Source organism: Blennius ocellaris, assembly GCF_963422515.1.
Source record: "Blennius ocellaris genome assembly, chromosome: 10".
Classification (NCBI taxonomy): domain Eukaryota; kingdom Metazoa; phylum Chordata; class Actinopteri; order Blenniiformes; family Blenniidae; genus Blennius; species Blennius ocellaris.
In genome coordinates, this window is record NC_137659.1 from 20,553,105 (window position 1) to 20,573,987 (window position 20,883).

At 40.1% G+C, this 20,883-nt stretch overlaps 1 protein-coding gene across 1 annotated transcript; it reads right to left on the reverse strand.

Annotated features, from left to right (window-relative positions):
* Positions 1-2,434: 2,434 nt before the first annotated feature.
* On the reverse strand, positions 2,435-13,185 carry tfa (transferrin-a; the record flags this gene model as incomplete). The annotated part of the gene is made up of 18 exons (XM_080503595.1): positions 2,435-2,560; positions 2,994-3,186; positions 4,173-4,354; positions 4,435-4,502; positions 4,740-4,890; positions 5,102-5,266; positions 5,580-5,600; positions 5,704-5,800; positions 5,897-6,060; positions 6,921-7,074; positions 7,177-7,340; positions 7,596-7,651; positions 7,752-7,881; positions 8,560-8,751; positions 8,836-8,938; positions 10,718-10,869; positions 10,960-11,015; positions 13,142-13,185. 18 exons carry the CDS (start codon positions 13,183-13,185, stop codon positions 2,517-2,519), a joined length of 2,136 nt encoding a protein of 711 aa, XP_080359721.1. The 3' UTR covers positions 2,435-2,516.
* Between the last annotated feature and the right edge of the window lie 7,698 nt (positions 13,186-20,883).

Below are 20,883 nucleotides of genomic sequence, written 5' to 3' on the forward strand. Positions count from 1 at the left end.
AGGATGTGCTATTAATGGATCACGGAAATGTTATATTCAGATTTAAAACTTAGACTTTATTATGATCTGAAACACAGTGTAAAACAAAGAGGTCGCAGCACCCCTCGCACTTACGGTGTTACACAGTTATAACATAACCTGCACAGAGCAGAGTATAAACAATATGTGATCAAACAATAACTGAAAAACCAACAGGTATGATTACGATAAATTTAGAAGAAGAAAAAAAAGTCCCCAAGATATGGCATTCTATAATCACTGTGATCCGTTTCTGATCAAATCAACCAGTGTTTACAAAAATAAAGAGTGTGGTGCCTTTCAGTAATCCTTCATACTGTGAGTCTTTAGTGGTCAGAAAAGCTTAAACCGATGAGACAACATTCAATCAAATCACAATGTCTCTCTTTATCGTCTTTGTAGCTCAGTGTGTTGGATCCTTCTGTGATCAATCTTGCTTTGTGAAGACTTGTTGTCTTTCTGTGCTTAATCTGAATTTATGCATAAAACAAATGGAATTAAGTGAGTCCAGTAGCAGGCCCATGTACTGTAGTGTATTTTCTTGATTATAATAGTTAACATCTTAATTTAACCCACTATGATTGTTTTGATTGTGGCACTATCAAATAATAAAAACTCAGTATTTCTTTGTGGTTTTAATGTGTGATGTCGGGTGCGTTATTGTTGTTGTCACTTTAAAGTTGGGTGGTTTCATTTAATCCAAGATTTCATTGTGTCATGTCAGTTGAAAAGGACTGGAAATACTCATTTGATGAAAGTCAAAAATTTGAAACCTTCATCTGAAGTCCTATGTGGTAAAAATCTGTGTTAGTCAGAAAAGAGGTTAAATGGTGAAACAACAGCCCCCCTATTTTCCTCAAGACCTGAACTCTGACGATAGGTCATTACTTTGTGTGTCATTGTGCTCATTAAGGATTTCTTTGCCATCACTATCATTATTTCTCACTAACTTTTCCTTGATCAAAAGAGCTTGAATTTTGGATCCACTCAGATCTCGAAACAATGAAGAAACACATGTCTTGTAGCCTTGTTGAGACATAATATTGATAATAATATTTCCATTTTCTGTCTATATTTGAGTGTTCTGGGAATCAATGGAAGTCACAAGAATGGCCTTGAGGAGGCTTCCTTGATCGTGTCAATCAGCAGCTTGAAACGTTTGATCCACTCGAGCTTCACTTCATCATTGATTTTACAAAGCAAAGTCTACACTGATCACAAGGCTGGATGACAATCTCTTTTTTTATGAACTTTGCATTTGTTTCTGTTTTTTTTTTGTTTTTTTTAATTGATGTAAGTTTCTCTTGTTCCCAAAAACCTTAAATCCCATTAGCCTGCCTGATAGGCCTTTTCACTAACTTTTTCTAAGATATTTAATCAGCTCAGACACGATGTTAGCATTTATGTCAGCAATAATGTTATTATTTAATTTGCAAACAATGCAAAGTCCATAGCTTGTGTGAAAGTTCCACAAACACAAATCAAATTGTACTTTTTTGTGTTGTGAAGTTCAGTGTCAAAGACATATTTAATTTGCAGCAGATGTTATGAAACAACTCAAAACAGCCATGTGCCATCTTCAGGTATGAGGTTCAGAATGGAGAGCAGATTTGGAGTTGATTTGGCTTTTTTTGTAAATGGTTTCAAGGCTACTCAGTAATTATAGACGCTGGTATTTATGTCATTCATCGGAACAGATTCCATCCAAAGACAAATTCATTGCTTACTTAATTTCTTTTTTTGTGTAGTTTTGGGAAAAGCAGTAGCGTTTTGAAACTGAAGATATTTCGTAAATGTTTCAATGTGCATTTAAATAGATTGAAAAAACGTTCATCACTGTCAGGAGAACTTGTTCGTTAAAAACCTCAGGGAGACAACTTCCAGAAAAGGTACATTGTGAAATATGTTTTTATCTAATCTCATGAGGGCTGTTTTGAATTTAAAAATGTGGTTTTACAGCCTTATTTACAAAAATAATCTATCATTGTGCCTTTTTGTAACAGTAATGCAGTAATTACAATACCACTTCGATATCATCAAAATGCTAAACTTATGTTGGCTTGCTGCATAAAACCTCATGTGTATTAATAACAACCTTATAGTTTTATAGTGAAACTACAGCTCGTGATCCAAACCTTTTTGGCACATCTAGCTAAGATTGTGGTTTGTATTTACTCTTTTGAAGAAAGAGTCATACCAGAATAACATTTAAAAGGGTTTATTAGAGAAAAGTCAAGCATATGTCAGCAAAACATAGTGGACTCAATAGGAAAAGCAGTCTGACATGAATAATAAAATGCATGTGAACACAATCAGCCACGTCCTCTTTGATTGGTAGGTTGGTGGTATTTCTCTGCTGATTGCACCTCTAAAAACAGGTCTACAATAGGATCAGTAATAAAAAACACAATGCGATGTTTGGGTTGAGTGCGGAAAGTGTGTGTGGGGAGGATGAATCAGAGAGAGCTGAGTGAGACTGTGTCCGGTCCATGTCTTCATTACGCCATCTGACAAGAATGAAAAGTGCAAGATTTCTCCAGATCTGTTGGGAAGAAGAAAACCAAGTTGAAAATGCAGAGCAGAAACACAAGTTGAAGTAGGAGCCAACAGTTGGTGCGTCTCACACATGCCAGAGGCTTGTAACCAAAGCAGGAGATGCTTTTAGATGTTACAGAAAAAGAAGACGCTAAACTCTTACATTTAATTAAAAAAAAAAAGAATCTTATTTTGATTGCTCTTATTGACAGCTGGAGTTGAAAGCTTGATTGATTTGGCACTTTCTCCAGTCCTGAGTTGAATAAAGCAGTACAGAAGATTGATGGACAAATGGACAAGGAGTCTCTACATATAGCTTGAAGAGTTGCATGTGGCTCCAGAACTGTTGGTTGCAGACCCCTGGCATATCTGAATGCATAATCATAATAAAGAATGAACACAGAAGTTTTCCACAGCAAGATACATTTTTGAGTACAAACCTGGAGTACTGTCACTGCAGTGTCTGAGTGAGGACATGGCTGACATATATTCTTGTCCCAAAAACTGCTGATAATCGCTCCCACTTGGAATCTCCTGGAGACACTTGGTGGAGTCCTTGAAGAGGAGGTTCTTCCCATTTTCTGACTGGAACAGTTGGAACGTTGCATCACTGCCGCCTGTTCCAAACCTGGTCTATAGGGGCAAAAAAAGAAGAAAACACATTCAGATTTAAAATAGAGAGACTCAGTTGACTAGGACTGTTTGTGATCCATCGTAAGAAGCAGCTTTTATTGTGCCAATAATAAACCATTTGTTCACAAATAAAAGTTTTTGAATCTGAATCCGTACATTATAGCCTTATAGTGAAACAATCTCGGTTGCTGTTCTATCATGAGCGGTACAAGAGTTAACTTCAAGTACCACAATTTAACAAATGTGGCCCTGTAATAAACAACACACAGTAGCACTGATTGAAATAAGTAGATCATTATGACACAGTAAAAACACAAGTACTGGCCTTTTAGATAATCAGTTTTGTTGCATTTTCAAGAAGAATGTCAGCCATTTACTCAGTTTGGGGATAATTCTCTTCAAATTAAAACTACACTTTGGATTGATAGCTGAATGAAACAACTGCAATCAAAAATATCACGTTCAGCGTAAAATTTTAATCAGTTGCAAAGTAAACATCACAAATTAGATGATTAGAAATTTAAAAAAATATACTTCATTGGCATTTTATACAAAGGAGATATTCGTGCCCCTCTACAGGGTGAATTCTGGCATAATGAGGAGGATACAGAATAAAAATGTACAGGATATGATAAATAGTTCCATCTGTAAACAGAAAGGCCAAAAGTGCAGGTACATAGATGGTTATATATGACTCAATAAAGGTAATAAAGGATAATAATAATAATAATGGATGTACGTGTGTGTGAACGAATAAGCAAATAATTAGATTGGAGGGATGGATGGATGGAGGGATTTATGTTGCCCAATACAGTCTTGATAGTTCTTGTTGGTTACTGTAAATGAAGATTTCTTGTGGCACAGAGGAAAAAGTGTCTGCGGTACAGGAAGTGTCGACTTTTAGGCACGTACGACTCCCCAAAATAGAAATGGGTAGATTCCCGGCCTATTTTCATCTGCGAGTGACTTTAACGTTGATCACTGACCTGCTGGTCCCGGAGGACGCGGATCACCTCGTCACGAGCCTCGGGGCGAGTCACCACGGCGTGGGCGGGCACCGCAGCCAAGTGGCAGGAGGCATAATCAGAGATGGGCATTGGACTCTTATTGGGACAGATCAGCTGATAGTCCTCGGCCTTGACATCACGGGCCCAGGCCGGACCGTTTCCTGTGAGGAGGACAGGCGGTACAGAGCTCAGATAAGCTGAACTCTCATAGCTCGTCGATGAGCAGGTTCAACACACTCACCGTCACTGTTTTCTGAAACAATTGTGTGTTTAATGAAGGCCACATCACCAGCGCCTTCAACCAGACACCTGTAATGAAACGTCGAACATAGAATTACACAAAATGTAAGTCAAGTTTGAGCTTTTTTTTTATTTTATTGATATATATTTATGTTTCTATTTAATTGTGGGGGAAACTACCTTACCAATAATAAGCAGCCATTTTAAAATGACCTTGAACTTTTGATCATTGATCTCAGTTACTTGTTGTGAACTGTAATCACAACTCAGAGCGAACACTGAACACTCCCATACGCGCTACCTTACCTGAAAGCTCCAGCGTAACCGTAGTACTGCTCCTCGGCGCTGGCTTTGCATTTGGCCTCGTCTCCCACGGCCCTGCCGCTGCCTTTGCACTGTGCGCACAGCGTAGAGCTGGGGTCGGCTCCTGGAGCGCAGCCGCTGCTGAAGAACCTGGCTGAGGAGAGGAGCGACAAAGTCACAGACGGACGGAGACAGCGGCTCTGCAACGCTACAACTATTGACAAAAGCATGTTGCTTTATGGCCCTGCTGTTACGTCAGTTGGCATCGTTTCTCCTCACTGAAGTTCTTTTCTTCTTTTGTTGTTCTGATTGTTGTATTAAGGGATTGTGTATCAGTGGCAAAAATAAATAAAGCATATATTTACCAAAGTCACAGCTTTGGGTCCTTTGGTAAATGTGGCCCATGGGGACGTTCCAGCCAGCCGTTCTACCCATGCCCGTGTGGCAAGACCTCTTGCCCCGCAGGTTCTCCCACGTCACCCCTGAGGTCTTCTTCACCACAGCAACGGCATAGTACGACGAAGCACTGGCTGAAAGTGGAACAAGCTCAGATTTTTGTACTGCACGGTGAAACCACACATTTTAATCGAACAGAAAAAGACTCATACAAATAGGACTGTCTTAAATTTTCCATCTCATTTGATCACGTAGTAATTTTAAGGGTGAAATTATAGCATTTGGGATTCAATTTGAAGAAATGTACAGTTTTATCAGTTCATTTAGAATTAATTAACAGCAAATAAAGCTTATCTATGGATTATAGATCCCAAAAAGTCTGAATAAAGGTCAACAAACTGCAATAATGGGATTTCTTAAAAAAACAAAAAACATTGGCATAATTACCTTGTGAGGAGCCACAGAGATCTATGGGGGGGAAATAATGAATATTAAATTATTATTCATTTGCACATAAAGCTTATGAATATATATATATATATATAGTTTCTGTGGTTTCAAAGCATCATACCATTCTGATACTGCTCCACCATTGCAGGAACCAGACCGCATTTTCCAGCCGTGTACACCTGTCCTCCGTCCACCGCCATGGCGTCAGCCTCTTTACGCTGCACATGAGGTCAAATAGACGATAATCAGACACAAATGCCCCCCCAAAAAAAGACAAAAGTGTCCATATTTCCATAGGTGCCTCATGTTATTACCATAATCTTTTTCAGGCACTCATCAACTGTGACGGCACTCTGGCACTCGATGGAGGAGGCGTCATTGACCACGCTGTTAATGCTCCACTCGTCACACTTGGCGGTCTCTGCGTGACCCACGGCGCACCATTTAATGGCAGAAGATGCAACGCCTGGCGTTGGCTCTGGAGAGAGACGTATAATATGAAAACAACAATTACCTTGACTATAATGATGTGTGTTGGTCACATCCTGTGAATCACCAAGAAGATCTGTCTTTATTTATGGCCTTATAGACGTTCTTTTGTGGGGTTTGATAGTAATTCTTCTTGGTATTAGTGATTCCTCTTAAAGGCCGATGAAAGCTCATGTTATCACAAGTTTGTTACCGGTAAGTGTGTGTATGAGCTTTGTGTTCTTTTTCAAAATGTGTCGCTACCACTGGTCTATTTTCACACTCGTCATTGTTTTTTAAAAAGGGGAATTAGACTTAATTTGAAATGGACGTGACATTATCCTGGTCACGCCAAGGATTTCCCTTTGACGTTCTGCAGGTCTTTCATACCAAAATCTGCACAACGGAGAGTCATCACAGAGAGTGTTGCTTATTTAGGATACGGATGAATCTGTTTAACGTTTCACTAATTATCTTTGCACCATCTCAAGTGTCTAGATAAAACTATATACACTTTTTTTGTAGTTTCTTTAAAACAAACTGTAACAAGTTAATGACGATCACAGATTATATTTTGGCAAAAACAACACTGTTTTAGCAGCAAATGCATAGTTGTAGTGCTCCATGAGAGACGTTTTTAAAGATATCTAGTGAGAATATCATCTATTTCAAATCTTTTTTTTTTTAAAGTTGTGAATTAAAATGCCATTTTGGTGAGTTTTGCACTTTAGAAAAATTGAATTGCACTATATCTAAATGGGATGTATTGGTGTTTAAAAATGTTTCAAATGTAAAAAAAAAAAAAAAAGTCATGAATTAGTGTTTGACAACACTCAATTGAAAGTGGTCCAACAAGTGCCTTTCCTTCACCTTTTGCGAGGGAGCGGACCACGCTCATGTACGCTGCACCCAGATACAGGAAGGAGTCTGTGTTTGGCGGCAGCATCACCAGCTTCTGTGTTGAGTCTTTGAACATCAGATTCTTGGCAGGTGCGTACGCCTCAGAGGAGAAAAGGTTAATGCCCTGTAAAGACGCCAAAAAACAGACACCCGTCAATAGGAAAGCACAGTGCGAGATCCACGTTGGACATCTTCTCTGTTCTTTTTTTCCAAATCTGCGCTTTACCCGCACTGTTGTGAGGTTCCCCCAGATCGCGGCGGCGAGCTGAGGATCCTTGCGGGTGACGACAGCGTGAGCCGGCACGCGGGCCAGGTGGCAGCTTTTGTAGCTGTCGACGGGCATTCTGGTGTTGTCCTTGCACAGCAGCTCGTATTTGGACTTCTCTGAATCTGAAAACATGACATCCGTTTTCTTTACATTCTCACATAAACTATTTATTTGTGCAAAAGCGTATGCATATATGCACTGAAATAATTAAACATGACGATGCTGCAATAAGTGATCGGTTTCATATTAGACCGAAAGAGACCTGGATGGGTGGACAAGGCTGATTTTTTTTTTTTTTTTTTTTAATTAAATAAAGTTTCATTACACCTCGTGTAGAATCACACCACCGTATATAATCCATACAAAGTGATACTGACCAGGTACAGTGAGATGTTTCACAAATGCCACATCGCCAGCATCTTCAGCCAGACATCTGAAGAATGGAAAACATTGGATGAAAAGAAATCCACACCAAAAAAAAATCACAAAGGGATCGGTCACGTGAGCAGAAGTCACTTGAGATGGTCACTGACTGAAACGCTCCGTCGTAGTCGTAGAAAGGCTCCCTGTGGGACCTGGAGCAGTCTCCTTTGCACGCTGCACACAGCTTGCTGCCCACCGTTGCTCCTGGCGCGCAGCTCGCCTGGAAAAAGTTGGCCACCGCTGCAGAAACAAGGAGCAGGTTCACAATATTTCACTTTTTTTTTTTTTAAATGTTAACTCTTCAGAAGGCTTAGTCTCTGAAGGTCTTTGCAAGTGAGTGGAGTTTATTTTTTTCTCAATGTAAAACTAGACAAATTTGGATATTATTAACAAGTATCTGAAGACAATGAGACAGATTGTTTCTTTCCAGGGTTTTTTTTGGTTTTTTTAAATACGGAATACCTGTAAAGTCAGGAATATAAAGTGGCTAAAGTAGAGCTCTTAATCCAACTTTTTTTTTTTCCCCTTTGGTTAAACAAGAGAACAAATCAGACTTAGAGATTTCTTAGTAGATTTCTTGATCTTGGTACTTTATTGATCCTGACAGGAGCTCAAAAAGAGCTCAATTTTGTTGCTGCAACTGTACTGATTAAAGTTTTCTGTCTCACTTGGAGCCTTGTGGCTTCGAATTCACCGTGTGCATGTGCGCTGATGCACAAGCAAAGGGATCATTTGTTCTCTGTGTAACTCAAAACGCCCATTCTAGCGTTTATCAGCCGGTTTTTAGGGAGGCACTTGGCCAGGAGGTACTGGAAACTGAAGTACCCGCACTTTATTACCTCCCACATTAACCCTCTAAGCACAACAACACTGTTAAGTTGTATTTACTTAAGTTTACCCGACAAGGCCTTCACTCACCCTCCTCCACTGGTTTGTCTTCAATGCCAGACCACTCAATCACGTTCATGGACAACAGAGTTCCAATGGGGATGTTCCAGCCTGCAGATTTCCCCAAACCGGTGTGGCACGACTTCTTCCCCCTGAGATCCCTGATTTTAAAGTCCGTGCCCTTCTTCACCACGGCCACGGCGTAGTAGCAGGTGTCGGAGGCTGAGCAAGAAGAACAAGGCCAGCCAAGTGAGCACAGTATCAACAAACGTCTCTGCCCCCGGTCGTTCCCGCTGGCAAACCTACTGGAGCCGTAGTCCTCGGCAATGATGGGCTGCAGGTCGTAGTTCTTCAGCCCAGCGAGGTATACGTCCCCTCCGTCCAGCGTGATGGCGTCAGCCTCGCCAGCCTGTTAAGCAAGCACACGCCGTCAGCAAACGCCCGTTAATCCAACCGCCTTGTCAAGATGGCAGCAGGATGTGCAGCCAGGCAGGCTCTTTACACTCTATTAAATGTGCCTGGAGACAAAACTATACCGTACATGACTGACATACGTGACTTACATTATAGGTTTCATAATTTCAAATTAGAGCAATAAAATCTATGCAGTATTAAGTTTTTCAGTGTGTTTTACATTTTCTAGCCTTTAATGGCCATTTTAGACGTTTTGTCTGTTTTAACGCTTTAATCCATTTTCATTCAGTCAACCATATTGAGAGTTAAAAAAACAGAAGCTTTCTGATGGTTTTAACCATTTTAACATTTCTAGAAATTACAATAGTTTACCTTTTAAAACAGCATGTAAGTTGTTTGATAGTGGTTTTGAATGATTTGAGCTGCTTTACCCATGTTGGCCATTTTGGGAAGTTTCAGCTGTTTCTCCGACGTTACGTTTCTCCAGTAGTTTTAGCTGTTTTAAATCTTTCAAGATAACTTTTTGGATGTTTCTCTCCACATATCAAACATAATACTAAGGGCAGATAAAATGAATCATTTTGTCCATGTTAAATGGAAGTATTTTCTTTACTTTAGAACCTCAACATTTCTCAGCTGCTGTGAAGTTTGATACGATACAGATTGTAGTTGGCAAACATTTGATTTAAATGTCAGAATTTTTTAAGATGAGCTGCCAAGTGACCTTCCTTCTAACAAATAGTCTGCTGTGCAAATAAAAGAAAAATAGTCTGTCGAGTTAAAAAAAACTCAACTAGGGTTTACTACAATTATTCACAACTCCTTGGATAAAAGTGACATTACTTATATTTCACTTCTCTGTAATTTCAACAGTTTAATTCCTGCTGATAATGCAATGAAATCAGTAAAAACGAAAACCAATACCATAAGTAGACATTTAAGAACAGCAACTTTACGTTGCATTAATTCTGCATACTTTATTAGGAGATTTGGGTGGTGCTGGATATTGAAATATTATGTAGAAGAGAATTATCATATTGGACAACACCTCTACTTCACACCTTACATGAACACAGGTGTGTTTTTCCCCCCATATGTGATGAGGTGGCCAATGTACACAAAACTAATATAAGTTGCATTTTACAAACATATACTCATATATAAGTCATATTCAAACTGCTTTTCTGCGCAAAATGAAAATATATTGTGGTAAAAAAAAATATAAAAAAATAAATTATTATCATCATTATTATTATTAATATTATTATTATTATTATTATTATTAATAATAATAATAATAATAATAATAATACTAATAATAATAATAATACAGGAAATTCGTTTAACTTTAGTTTTAGAAAGGCAAGAAGTGTTTTTCCATCTCTCTCTCTTTTTTTTTTAATCAAATACAAATGACATATGATTATAAAAAAAAATTCTGGAGTTACTAAAGTAGAAAAAGTAGTAGCTATTGTACAATTTTGTGTGTGTGTGTGTGTGTGTTTTTTTATTAAGTCCCCCTGGAGGAATTACGTGCCTGAAGTGCTCTTTACACCTTTAAACAACATTGAATAACAATTACAATTAAAAAAAGAAACATATGTGTATATTCTAACTTTCTCGTGTGGCACGTTTGATTTTCCATCACATTTTTTTTTTTTTTTTGCAACTTAGAATTGAATTTTAAGATTTTACAAAAGTTTGCATCTTGCATTCCACTGCCAACCCCCGGATTGCGTGTGCACGGAGTGTGCTGCGCTGCGGGATGGCTCACCTTGATGGCAGCGATGCAGTCCTTGCTGTTGTCTCGCTTCACGCAGGAGAAGACGGGAGCTGCGGTTGAAAGATCCGAGCATTTCTGAAGCTCCACGTCCGACTTGACGCACCATTTCAGCGTGTGGTCGATGGGGACCGCGACGACGACGGCTGCAAATAACAGAAGGACATCAGATTTAACACAATGCGTTGTCAGTGATTCAACCTGTGCACTTTTTGTTGTTGTCTTTTTTTCTTTACCGATGCATCCGAGCAGTGCAAGAGGGACTAGATGCTTCATGGTGGATGGAGGGGTTCTGCAGACCAGCAGGGCAGAGGATCTGAGGCGCAGCTCGGACTTTTATAGGAAACCTGTAGTCCCCCCCCCAAAAAAGAAAAAAAAAGAAAAAAGAAAAGGATCAAATGCGACTGTTTGCTCAGGTTTCCTAATGTGTGCGTAGGGGTTCGTGTGTACTTTAGTGTGCAGCAATCAGAGCAGAGCTTCATGGAGTTCTGTCCATATTTCACACACACACACACACACCCACACACACACACACACACACACACGGGAAGATTACGTATTCCAAAATTTCCACATCGTGGAAATCGTGGAAATTCCACAATTATGTACAGGGTGGAGACTCCTCCTTCAACACACCTGCAATATTTATAGAGCTTTCATTTGATTCTCTTCACATACCTTAGTATCAACTTAGCGAGTTGATTCAATTTGAGTCTGAGTCTGAAACCTCCTGTTTGATAATCTTTGGACTTTTGGGGAGGACATGCTTGAAGTGATTGATTGATTGACTTCATCAGGCCTGATGTTTGACCTCAGAGAGCAACCCAGTCAGCAGATCAGTTAAAAAAAACACTGCAAAGTGTGCAATATAGTAAAGGCCAACAGTCTGATGATGACAGCATGAAGTAATTGATTAGCAAAGTTACATTACCCACAGAGGTATTAACTGCACCAAAGGCTGAAATGCTACATGCTATGTGATTATTGTGCTTTTATTTTTAATAGCTGATATTGTATACACATTTGATTGTACAGTAAAATGTTGCAGTGGGTTACCGGTTGAAATCGTAGTAAATACATTAATTTATTCTACTTCTTTATTACACGTGTTTATTCCTCATCCAATCACGTGAACAAGTGTGACTATTATGATCACAAGCACAAATGGGAACATTTTGTTGAAAAACACATGTACTCTTTTTTTAGATGAAATACTTTTTTCCTTTTTTTTAACAGAATAAGCTGCACATTGTGAGACTGTGTGACCCACATGTTTACAGAGTCAATAATATTACACAACACAAAATCCAAGGTTCATGCTGGTTTGTTGACTGATCCAATAACGTCTTTGTTCTCCTCTGCCGAATACTGAGATCTCTCTCTCTCTCTCTCTCTCTCTCTCTCTCTCTCTCTCTCTCTCTCTCTCTCTCTCTCTCTCTCTCTCTCTCTCTCTCTCTCTCTTACACATTTTACAAGACATGTGGAGTTGGAGCCATCTGTGCTGCGGCATGCAGAGATCCAAGTTGTGATTTGGGGTTTGAACTTGATTTTATTCCCAGTTGAAGAAATATTGTGGTATATTAGGAAACAAATACACTATTTTAGGATTTATGAGACAAACACAGGCCCCTAATTGTCGTGCGTCAGTGTGATTTTGCATCTGCCCTCTGTATCCCACTTAAATTGCACAAAAACATTCAAAAAAAATTACAAGCTTTTAAATTTTGATCCCCCCCCTATTCTTTTCTTTATATTTTTAAGGAACAGTTGTTTTGAAGTAGATAGAATACATCCATTTCTTTCCTAGGTTTTTGTAAATATTGCTTCGGCACAACCTCACTTGAACTTAAATGATTCTGAGTCACGTAATCAGGGTGTTATTCAATTTAATACCAATCCGGTGACAGTGACAAAGAAAATGGGATTTCCTGACTCAGTAGGTATCTAAAAAACACACAAATGAAATCAATAATACCAAATGTCATAGAAATTAACCACACATTTGAAAAGATGGCTCACTTTAACAAAATAAAATTGGCTCTAGACTCATGTTATTTTTGTTGTTGTTGTTGTTGTTGTTTTTTAACTTGCAGATGCCTGGCGTCCCGACACCACACAGAGAGGGGAAGAAAATATATATATAAAAAAATAATAATATATAATAACATAGTGTTTTGTGCATGGGCAAAATCCTGATGAATGATAAAGGGAAATATGCAGATTTTGCTTCATTTCCAGACCTGAATGTTGATAAGTAGAAGTTCCACACCCTCTTTTCGTGTGCCCAGTCCCTGCAAACTCAGTAACCGTGATATCCTCCTGTGACGGGTTGGCCGTTTTGTCGTTTTTGTTGTCATTTTCCCACATCTTCCCTGCAGCATCACCTCACATGACCTCCTCCTTCTCCTCCTCTCTCACCTGCTCACGACAGAGCCAGTCAACCCTTTGTCCTTCACTCGCATGGTTATTGTGTCAGTGTTAAGTGTCGCTGTCCTTTTCAATAGTTGTTATTTGTTATTTAAACCGCTTGTTGCCTTGAACTCTGAATCATCCTGCTGCTCCAGTTCAGCTTGCAGGTCTGTCTTTTTTTTTTGCTTTCATAAAGATGACGTGAAATGACTTTGAAGAGTTTGGCATAGTGACAGTAGTCGGATTTGTTCTCTCTCCCTCTTTTTTTTTTTCCCCTTGTTGGCGGGTTTAGTTTGTTTCACCTTCAGGGGACTCCAAGACTTTTATTTGTCACAAGCATGATTATACACGGTATAGCTAACGTGCAGTGAAACTAATCAAATAAACACATTTACACACAGCGAATGCAGACAGTCTATTGTTCCGTTGTTCAGGAAGACAACCTGGGGGAGGACGCTCCTTCTCCTTCTCTCTCTGTGTTTGGCTCCAGGCAGCAGTCGATCATTTCCCCGCTGACCTCAGCAGAGAGAGCAGTGTGTCGCTGGCCTCCATCACAATCTCTCCCTCACAACTCTATGTAGTTGCAGGTGTGAGGTATAACGGCTTTCCACCTGTTTCAGTGGCGAGCCGCACATGACGACAGCTTCGGTCTCTGAGGCGCTGGACACCAGTTGGGACACCAGTTGGGACACCAGTTGGGACACCAGTTGGGACACCAAGAGACCCTCGCCGACTCCACAATGACCACAGCTCCCTCCTGTCCCTTGTTCTGATCAGTCAAGTTTCCCCTTCTTCCGAGCCTGGATGTCCTCGGGTTGCCAGGAACATTTAAAATGCTTGTGTTTTTTGCCAGAACTCAGTCGTAGCGTGAGCGCCTGCACCCTCCCCTCGGCCCCCCAAGTGGAGTTCATGTTACATAACTAACGTGGCAGCCATCCTTGGACTCTATCAGAAGAATGCATGGGAGCTAGGTATCTAAAACCACATATATCTAATTAGTTGAATACAAAAGCCTCGGACTAGATGTTAAGATGATGAGTCTATGGCTATTATTTGCTCAAATATTTAACATTTCTTTTTGTTTAGCGGCAGACATCTTGGATTCCATCTTTGGTACAAACCAGACTGTGAAGTGTTACATTACAAAGAATAATCATGCTAAAGACACAAAAGACTTTGGTTTATATTTTTAATGTTGTGCTTTGTTTCAAATATTTAGCTGGTTTATGTATGGTTTATATTGTATTTTTATATCAGTGGTAAGAAGCACAGGGGAAAGTGTTAGAAATGTTCTTTTTGTAGTCTATTTTCAGAAGTTTGTTGTTTTTTTCACCACAACTGACGTCACTAACCTTCGCCGCCGGCGGATTATTATTACATCACCTAGTGGAAGTGCGGTCTGACTGTCACAGCAACGTGATCGCCTTTCACTAACTCCTTGAGGAAGATATATATGTACAGAACACTAGTGAAGTAATGTTCCCGATCACTTCAGCGAAACCTGACCTGAGCCTTTCAGTAATGTGAAATAATGAAATAATGATTGAAAATGTAGCTTTAAGAAAACAACAGACCGAGTGCAGGCCATCAGGGTGCGTCTGTGAAAAAAGAGAAGCTGCTCGTGGCAAACTTTAAATAAAGTTTATTTTAAAGAAAAGACGCTTCTAGAGGAGGGAGGCGGAGGTCGCCTGGGAACAGCGGAACAGCCCAAACATCAGACCGGCCCACCGGGAATTGTCCCGGTCCTCCTGATTCGCCACTCCGGGCCTGGCCGGTAGTCATTACATTAAGACAGCTAGGCGTGCATGATGGGTTACATTTACCGTACAATTTGTGTGAATTTCTTTCTCAGGAGATCAAACCTGGTCTCTATTACTGTCCTCACCATGGTTGTGGTTGGTAGCAACTGGTGCAAAACACAAAATATGATGAAAATGTCAGCATGCTTTCGGGTTTACCTCCTTCACGCAAACTTAAAAATGAAATATCCACTATAGTCACCAAAGCATTCTGGGTAAATAATATAATAATAATAATAATAATAATAATCTTTATTTCTATAGCACTTTTTATACATTAAGCAACACAAAGTGCTTCCACAAAAATTAAAAACAGTGCAAAGATAAAATAGATGAATAAAAAGCAGGTGAACACACACGCACACATGCAGACACACATCATAGGTGAAGACATGCCGAGTGATATGGAGACATGGCAGGACACTGAGGACTAAGGTGAGGAAAGGGACATATTTGGGCCGTCCACACTGGGGGCGGCACAACTTCCGACCACAGGGGGCGCCGCCCCACAGATCCCCCCCCAACCGGGCAGACAAGCCAATCCCACCGCATACGCGGGGGACCTGCCAGGTGCCCGGGCAGGGAAACCCATGGGACGGCTCCACCAGTGGCAAAAACCGGCCACCACCAGTGTAGCGCCCCCTAGAGGAACCACTGGAGATAAAAAAGAAAATTAGATAATTATCTGAAATAAATAAATAGAAGTAGATAAATACATTGATCAAATACATAACTATATACACACATACATGTATAAAATCAGTTAAAAGCCTGATTAAAAAGGTGAGTTTTTAACCCTTTTTTAAAAACCTCAATGGACTCTGCAGCCCTGAGGTTCCCCGGCAGGCTGTTCCACAAACGGGGGCCATAGGAGCTGAACGCAGCCTCCCCGTGAGTCTTGGTCCTCGTTTGAGGGACAATTAAAAGGCCGGTGCTGGAGGACCTCAGGGCCCGCGAGGGTTGATATGATAAAAGTAGTTCGGATAAATAAGAGGGTGCAAAACCATTAAGACACTTAAAAACTAGTAAAAGAACCTTAAAATCGATCCTGAAGCGAACGGGGAGCCAATGCAGCAATTTTAAAATAGGCGTGATGTGGGCCCGCCCTCTGGTCCTCGTCAGCACTCGTGCGGCAGAGTTTTGTAGGAGTTGTAGTGGTGCTAAAGTTTTCTTGGGGAGACCAGAGAGCAGGGCGTTACAATAGTCAATTCGACAAGAGATAAAAGCATGCATTAGCACCTCCGCGTTTGCCTGAGAGAGAAATGGGCGGACTCTGGCTATATTCTTCAGATGATAAAAACCAGTCTTTGTGACATTTTTGATGTGTGAGATAAAATTAAGCTCAGAGTCAAAAGTTACGCCCAGGTTCTTTATAAATGAAGATGAGTTAAAATCTAGCAGTTTTGGTAAAAGTTTCTCTCTCTGGTGTTCAGGACCTACAACTAAAATCTCTGTTTTGTCCTGGTTGAGCTGGAGGAAATTTGCTGCCATCCATGACTTGATATCTAAAATACAGTTAAAAAGGGCATCAATCGGCCTTGTGTCATCAGGAGACACGGCCACATACAGCTGTGTGTCGTCAGCATAGCTGTGGAAGCTGACACCGTGTCTCCTGATGACATCCCCTAGTGGCAGCATGTATAAATTAAAAAGGATTGGGCCTAAGATCGACCCCTGGGGAACCCCATAGTGGATTTCATGGGTACCTGAGGAACGTGTATCCAAACTTACAAAGAAGCGTCGATCTGTGAGATAAGAACTGAACCAATTAAAAACATTACCAGAGATGCCGACCAGATTTCTAAGTCTGTCAAGTAAAATACAATGATCAATAGTGTCGAAAGCAGCGCTAAGATCCAATAAAATCAAGACTGTGAGTTGTTGGGAGTCTTGATTGTGCCTGATGTCATTTAAAATCTTTAAAAGGGCTGTCTCTGTGCTGTGGTTCTTCCTAAAACCAGATTGATGCTTCTCTAAAATGTTATTTGTAAGTAAAAATGTATTTAATTGATTAAAAACTATTTTTTCTAAAATTTTGCTAAAAAATGGTAAGTTGGATACAGGGCGATAGTTATTAAGAACCTTGGGGTCTAGACTGCTCTTCTTCAGAAGGGGCCTCACCACCGCCGTTTTAAAGGCGGCGGGGAAAACACCCGTCTGAAGAGAGCAGTTGACCATGTATAAAAGCTGTTCCTCAAAGAACCCATAAAATGACTTAAAAAGTGAGGTAGGAATCGGATCTAAAAGACAGGTTGTTGGTTTCACTTGGGAGAAAACTCGACCAAGTGTTCCTGCATCAACCAGAGCAAAACAGTCCAGTGATTCCTCTGGTGAAGACACCAGTCCAGGTGAGTTAAAAGGTACAGTTTGTAAAGGTAAAAGACTGGATCTGATGTCATTTATTTTGCTTCTGAGGTGGTGGGCATAATCCTCGCAAAAGGAGGGAAAGGGGAGCGAGTTTTTATTAAAATTGGTGTTTGTTAAAAAGTCGAAGGTGGAGAAGAGGAGTTTGGGGTTATTTTTGTTGTCACTGATGAGTTTTGAGAAATATGAAAATCTTGAGTGTCTGACTATTCTATTGTAGGCTTTGAGGTGGGCCCGGAAAATGTGATAATGAACCATAAGTTTTGATTTTCTCCACCTCCGTTCGGCAATCCTGCAGTTTATTTTGTATTGGTGAGTTTCCCTGTTTTTCCATGGTGCTGGTGGTTTGGATTTATTAAGGATTCTTGTAGTAATTGGAGCCACCAGGTCTAGAGTTGACTTTAATTTACTGTTAAAATCGTCAACAATAAAATCACATGGAGCGGGTAAAACCTCAGCTGGGATATTCTCTAAAATCTTTATAAAATTATCAGCCACCTCAGAAGTTATGTAGCGTTTCCTCACCGTTCTGACCGGGGCCTCCTGCTGCTTAAAACTGGTGACATTAAAAAACACACAAAAGTGGTCGGACACAGCCAGGTCAACAATGAAATGATGTCCCTTGATCGGCCCTCGATTGGCTCCAGCCAAGATTTCCTTCACTTACACTCCGGTTTGACATTTCATCCCGGCACTACAACCTCGATGCAGAATTACACCTGAATTTTTGACTCACCTGCACCGGAGTCTGAACACATTCCAGCTGAGTCAATGTGACTTCCTTTAAAAAAAACAAAACAGCTTGTTTAACCCAGACCCGGCACTTTGTGTGGCCAGAAAGCTTTTATTTTAAATGTTTATGCTTGTACGGACACCTTAGCCCATGTCTTTGTTGTATTATACTGATATTATATTCTCCTGACTTTCACTAACATCGGTGATAATCATCCTGTAAATCATCCTGTGACTCTTAGAATAAAGTAAGTGGGCGACAAAAGGCGACTGCTGCTCAGACATACTCATGGATATCGTCTTGAATCTGCTTGGAAGGAATGAATTGTACAACTAAAATTCTCGACGTTAGAATTAGAATTGCTATGTGGGGGGGGGGGGGGGGGGGGGGGGGGGCTGTCAGTGAATAACAAACACACAAACAAATCTCACACCAAGCAAAAGTTTGTTGTTTCTAAAAGAAAAAATAAATGCTAGTGAGCCTTGCTTTTTGGGCTTCCACCCCAGACACTGATATACATGATTCTTAATGAATACACTGCAAAAAAAAAAAGTTAAAAAAAGGAAGATGCTTTCAGATGTGACACCTGAGAGAAAAGTGAAATTAACTGCAGCATAACACCTCGGCTGTGGTGATTCATCGATTCACAGATAATGAGGAAGTGTAAGATGATCCTCATACGTATCTGGGTTTTCGATTAGCATTTATAAACATCGCTAAGACGAGTAGCTGATGATGTGAAATGCAGAAATATAAATACTGAAGTGAACAAATTAGCCCTCTCACTCCGATCGGTCAGGATATTATCTCAGGATCAGATTCTCCCTTCGACGTTATTTGAAAAGCTTCAACACAATTTGGCAACTTTTTTTATTGATTACATCTGCTGACTCAGCATTGATATGGAATGTGACAACTAATTAAGCTGGCAATGACTGCTATGTGCAGACCTCCAACCCCCAACCCCCTCCCCGGGATGAATCAGTGTGTGTGTGTGTGTGTGATGTTTGTCTTAAGGATACTGATGTTTTTTGTTTTTTTTCTGGTTATGCTTGTTTTCTGTTCATTTGTTGGTGTTTTTGTTCTCTTATCTTAAAAAAAAAAAGAAGAAAATTCAACAAATACAATTTGAAAAAAACAAAATTAATTATTTTATGTGAAAAGTGATCTTATCCTTTGATTGTGTGTAAACTCTGTGTGTAGATGCTCTAATAACACCACACATCTTTGGCAGACTGTCAAAGACTCATTTCTGTAAAACCTTCTTCCCTTTCTCTTCCTCTATTTACAAAATGGGTAGTCAGGACCAGGAGGGGGGGGGGGGGGGGGGGGGGGGGGGGCTGACTTAGCAAATTGACCAGTCATCAGTCCATCACAGTGCAAACACAGACACTCATCAAAGTACACGCTCCCACCTGCAGCCAACAGTGTCACTGGGAGATTAAAGCTTTGAAGAGGAAGCTCGATGTTATGACCTGTTTCAAAAGACCCTGACAAAAAAAAAACAAAAAAAACAAAAAAATAGGTTAAGGTCAAGTAAAGTCCTGAATTTAGTTTAAAAAAAATAAAATCAAACAAGGCTATTAATATAACTTGGTAGGGGGGAATAAAATCTATGACGTGTCCATTCATGTCCTGTATGATGTTATCTAATTCAGGACTGGGAGGTAGTGACAGTTTTTACTTGTTTGTCTCTAAAATGAGAATAGGTGAGAAACATGGTTCAGTTTTTTTGTTTTTTTTTCCCCTTAAAGTCCAATTTCCAACCTAAAATAATTTGATTTGTCACCACCAACCAAAAAAGAGTCTATCTATGGTTATTGAGAACTAATGCGATCAGAAAATACATCCTGAAGTCTGCAGATTATTGCCTAACTGAAGAAATGCTAATCTTTAGTAATCATTAAGTGCTTATAAATAATACAGTAGCCCTTCATTAATTCTGTGAGACTGCTACTTAATGAAAAACCCAAACTGCAAGAGAAGGAAAATTAGGTTTTCTTTCAGAAATATCAGAAACATCCTTAAATTACTGAGCCATTTTAGCAGATTTTCTTTAACTTCATGTGTAACACTGGTGAATTGATCCTTCAAACTGTGTGGGAGATAAAAAGCGTGTCGATCACTCATTAACTTAATATTGATTCTTTCTGAGAAAGAACTGAAAGGTCCTTGGTTTGAGGTGAACAGCCTTTTTTATGCAACAGTTTAGTCCTTAAAACAAACCTGGATGATTCAGGGCTGCCGTCTGAGTTACCTCATTACACTTTCAACCCTGAATAATAAATTCAGCTTTCAAATTTGCCCTGGAAGTCTACATTCGCATTTTAAAAGGTGAGCAAAAAAAACCCCAAAAACTTTTGTTTGGAGTTTTACTGATTTGATGGTAATCGTTTCTCTCTAAAGACGCAAGTTCTGCTGAAATGCTCCTGTTGCTCTGGACTCCAAGCCGATTGAGGAAAATGGGTTGAGCTGTCCTCTCACTGCACCCACCTTTTGTTCTTTTACTCTAAAAGCAGGAGGCGAAGGCCTGCACGTCTCGAGCGGCATCAGTGTCCTCATCTGTTTGTACAGCTGTCAACTCTGACCGTTGGCCCCCGACACATGCTGTTGCTGTTACCATTTCGCAAAATCGGACTTTTTCGCCCCAAATAATATTTCTCCGTCCGGTTAGATGTGAATTTAAGCTTGAAGTTTGGAAAAATTACCAGTCGTGACGGCCCCACATTCCACATGACAAGAGGGTCGAGCCACGACAATCTGCAGATAGTCAGTTATCAACACACACATAAACAACAGACATAAAATCATCTCGTATCAATATTGCCAATAGATTTCCACTCATAGTTCTAACG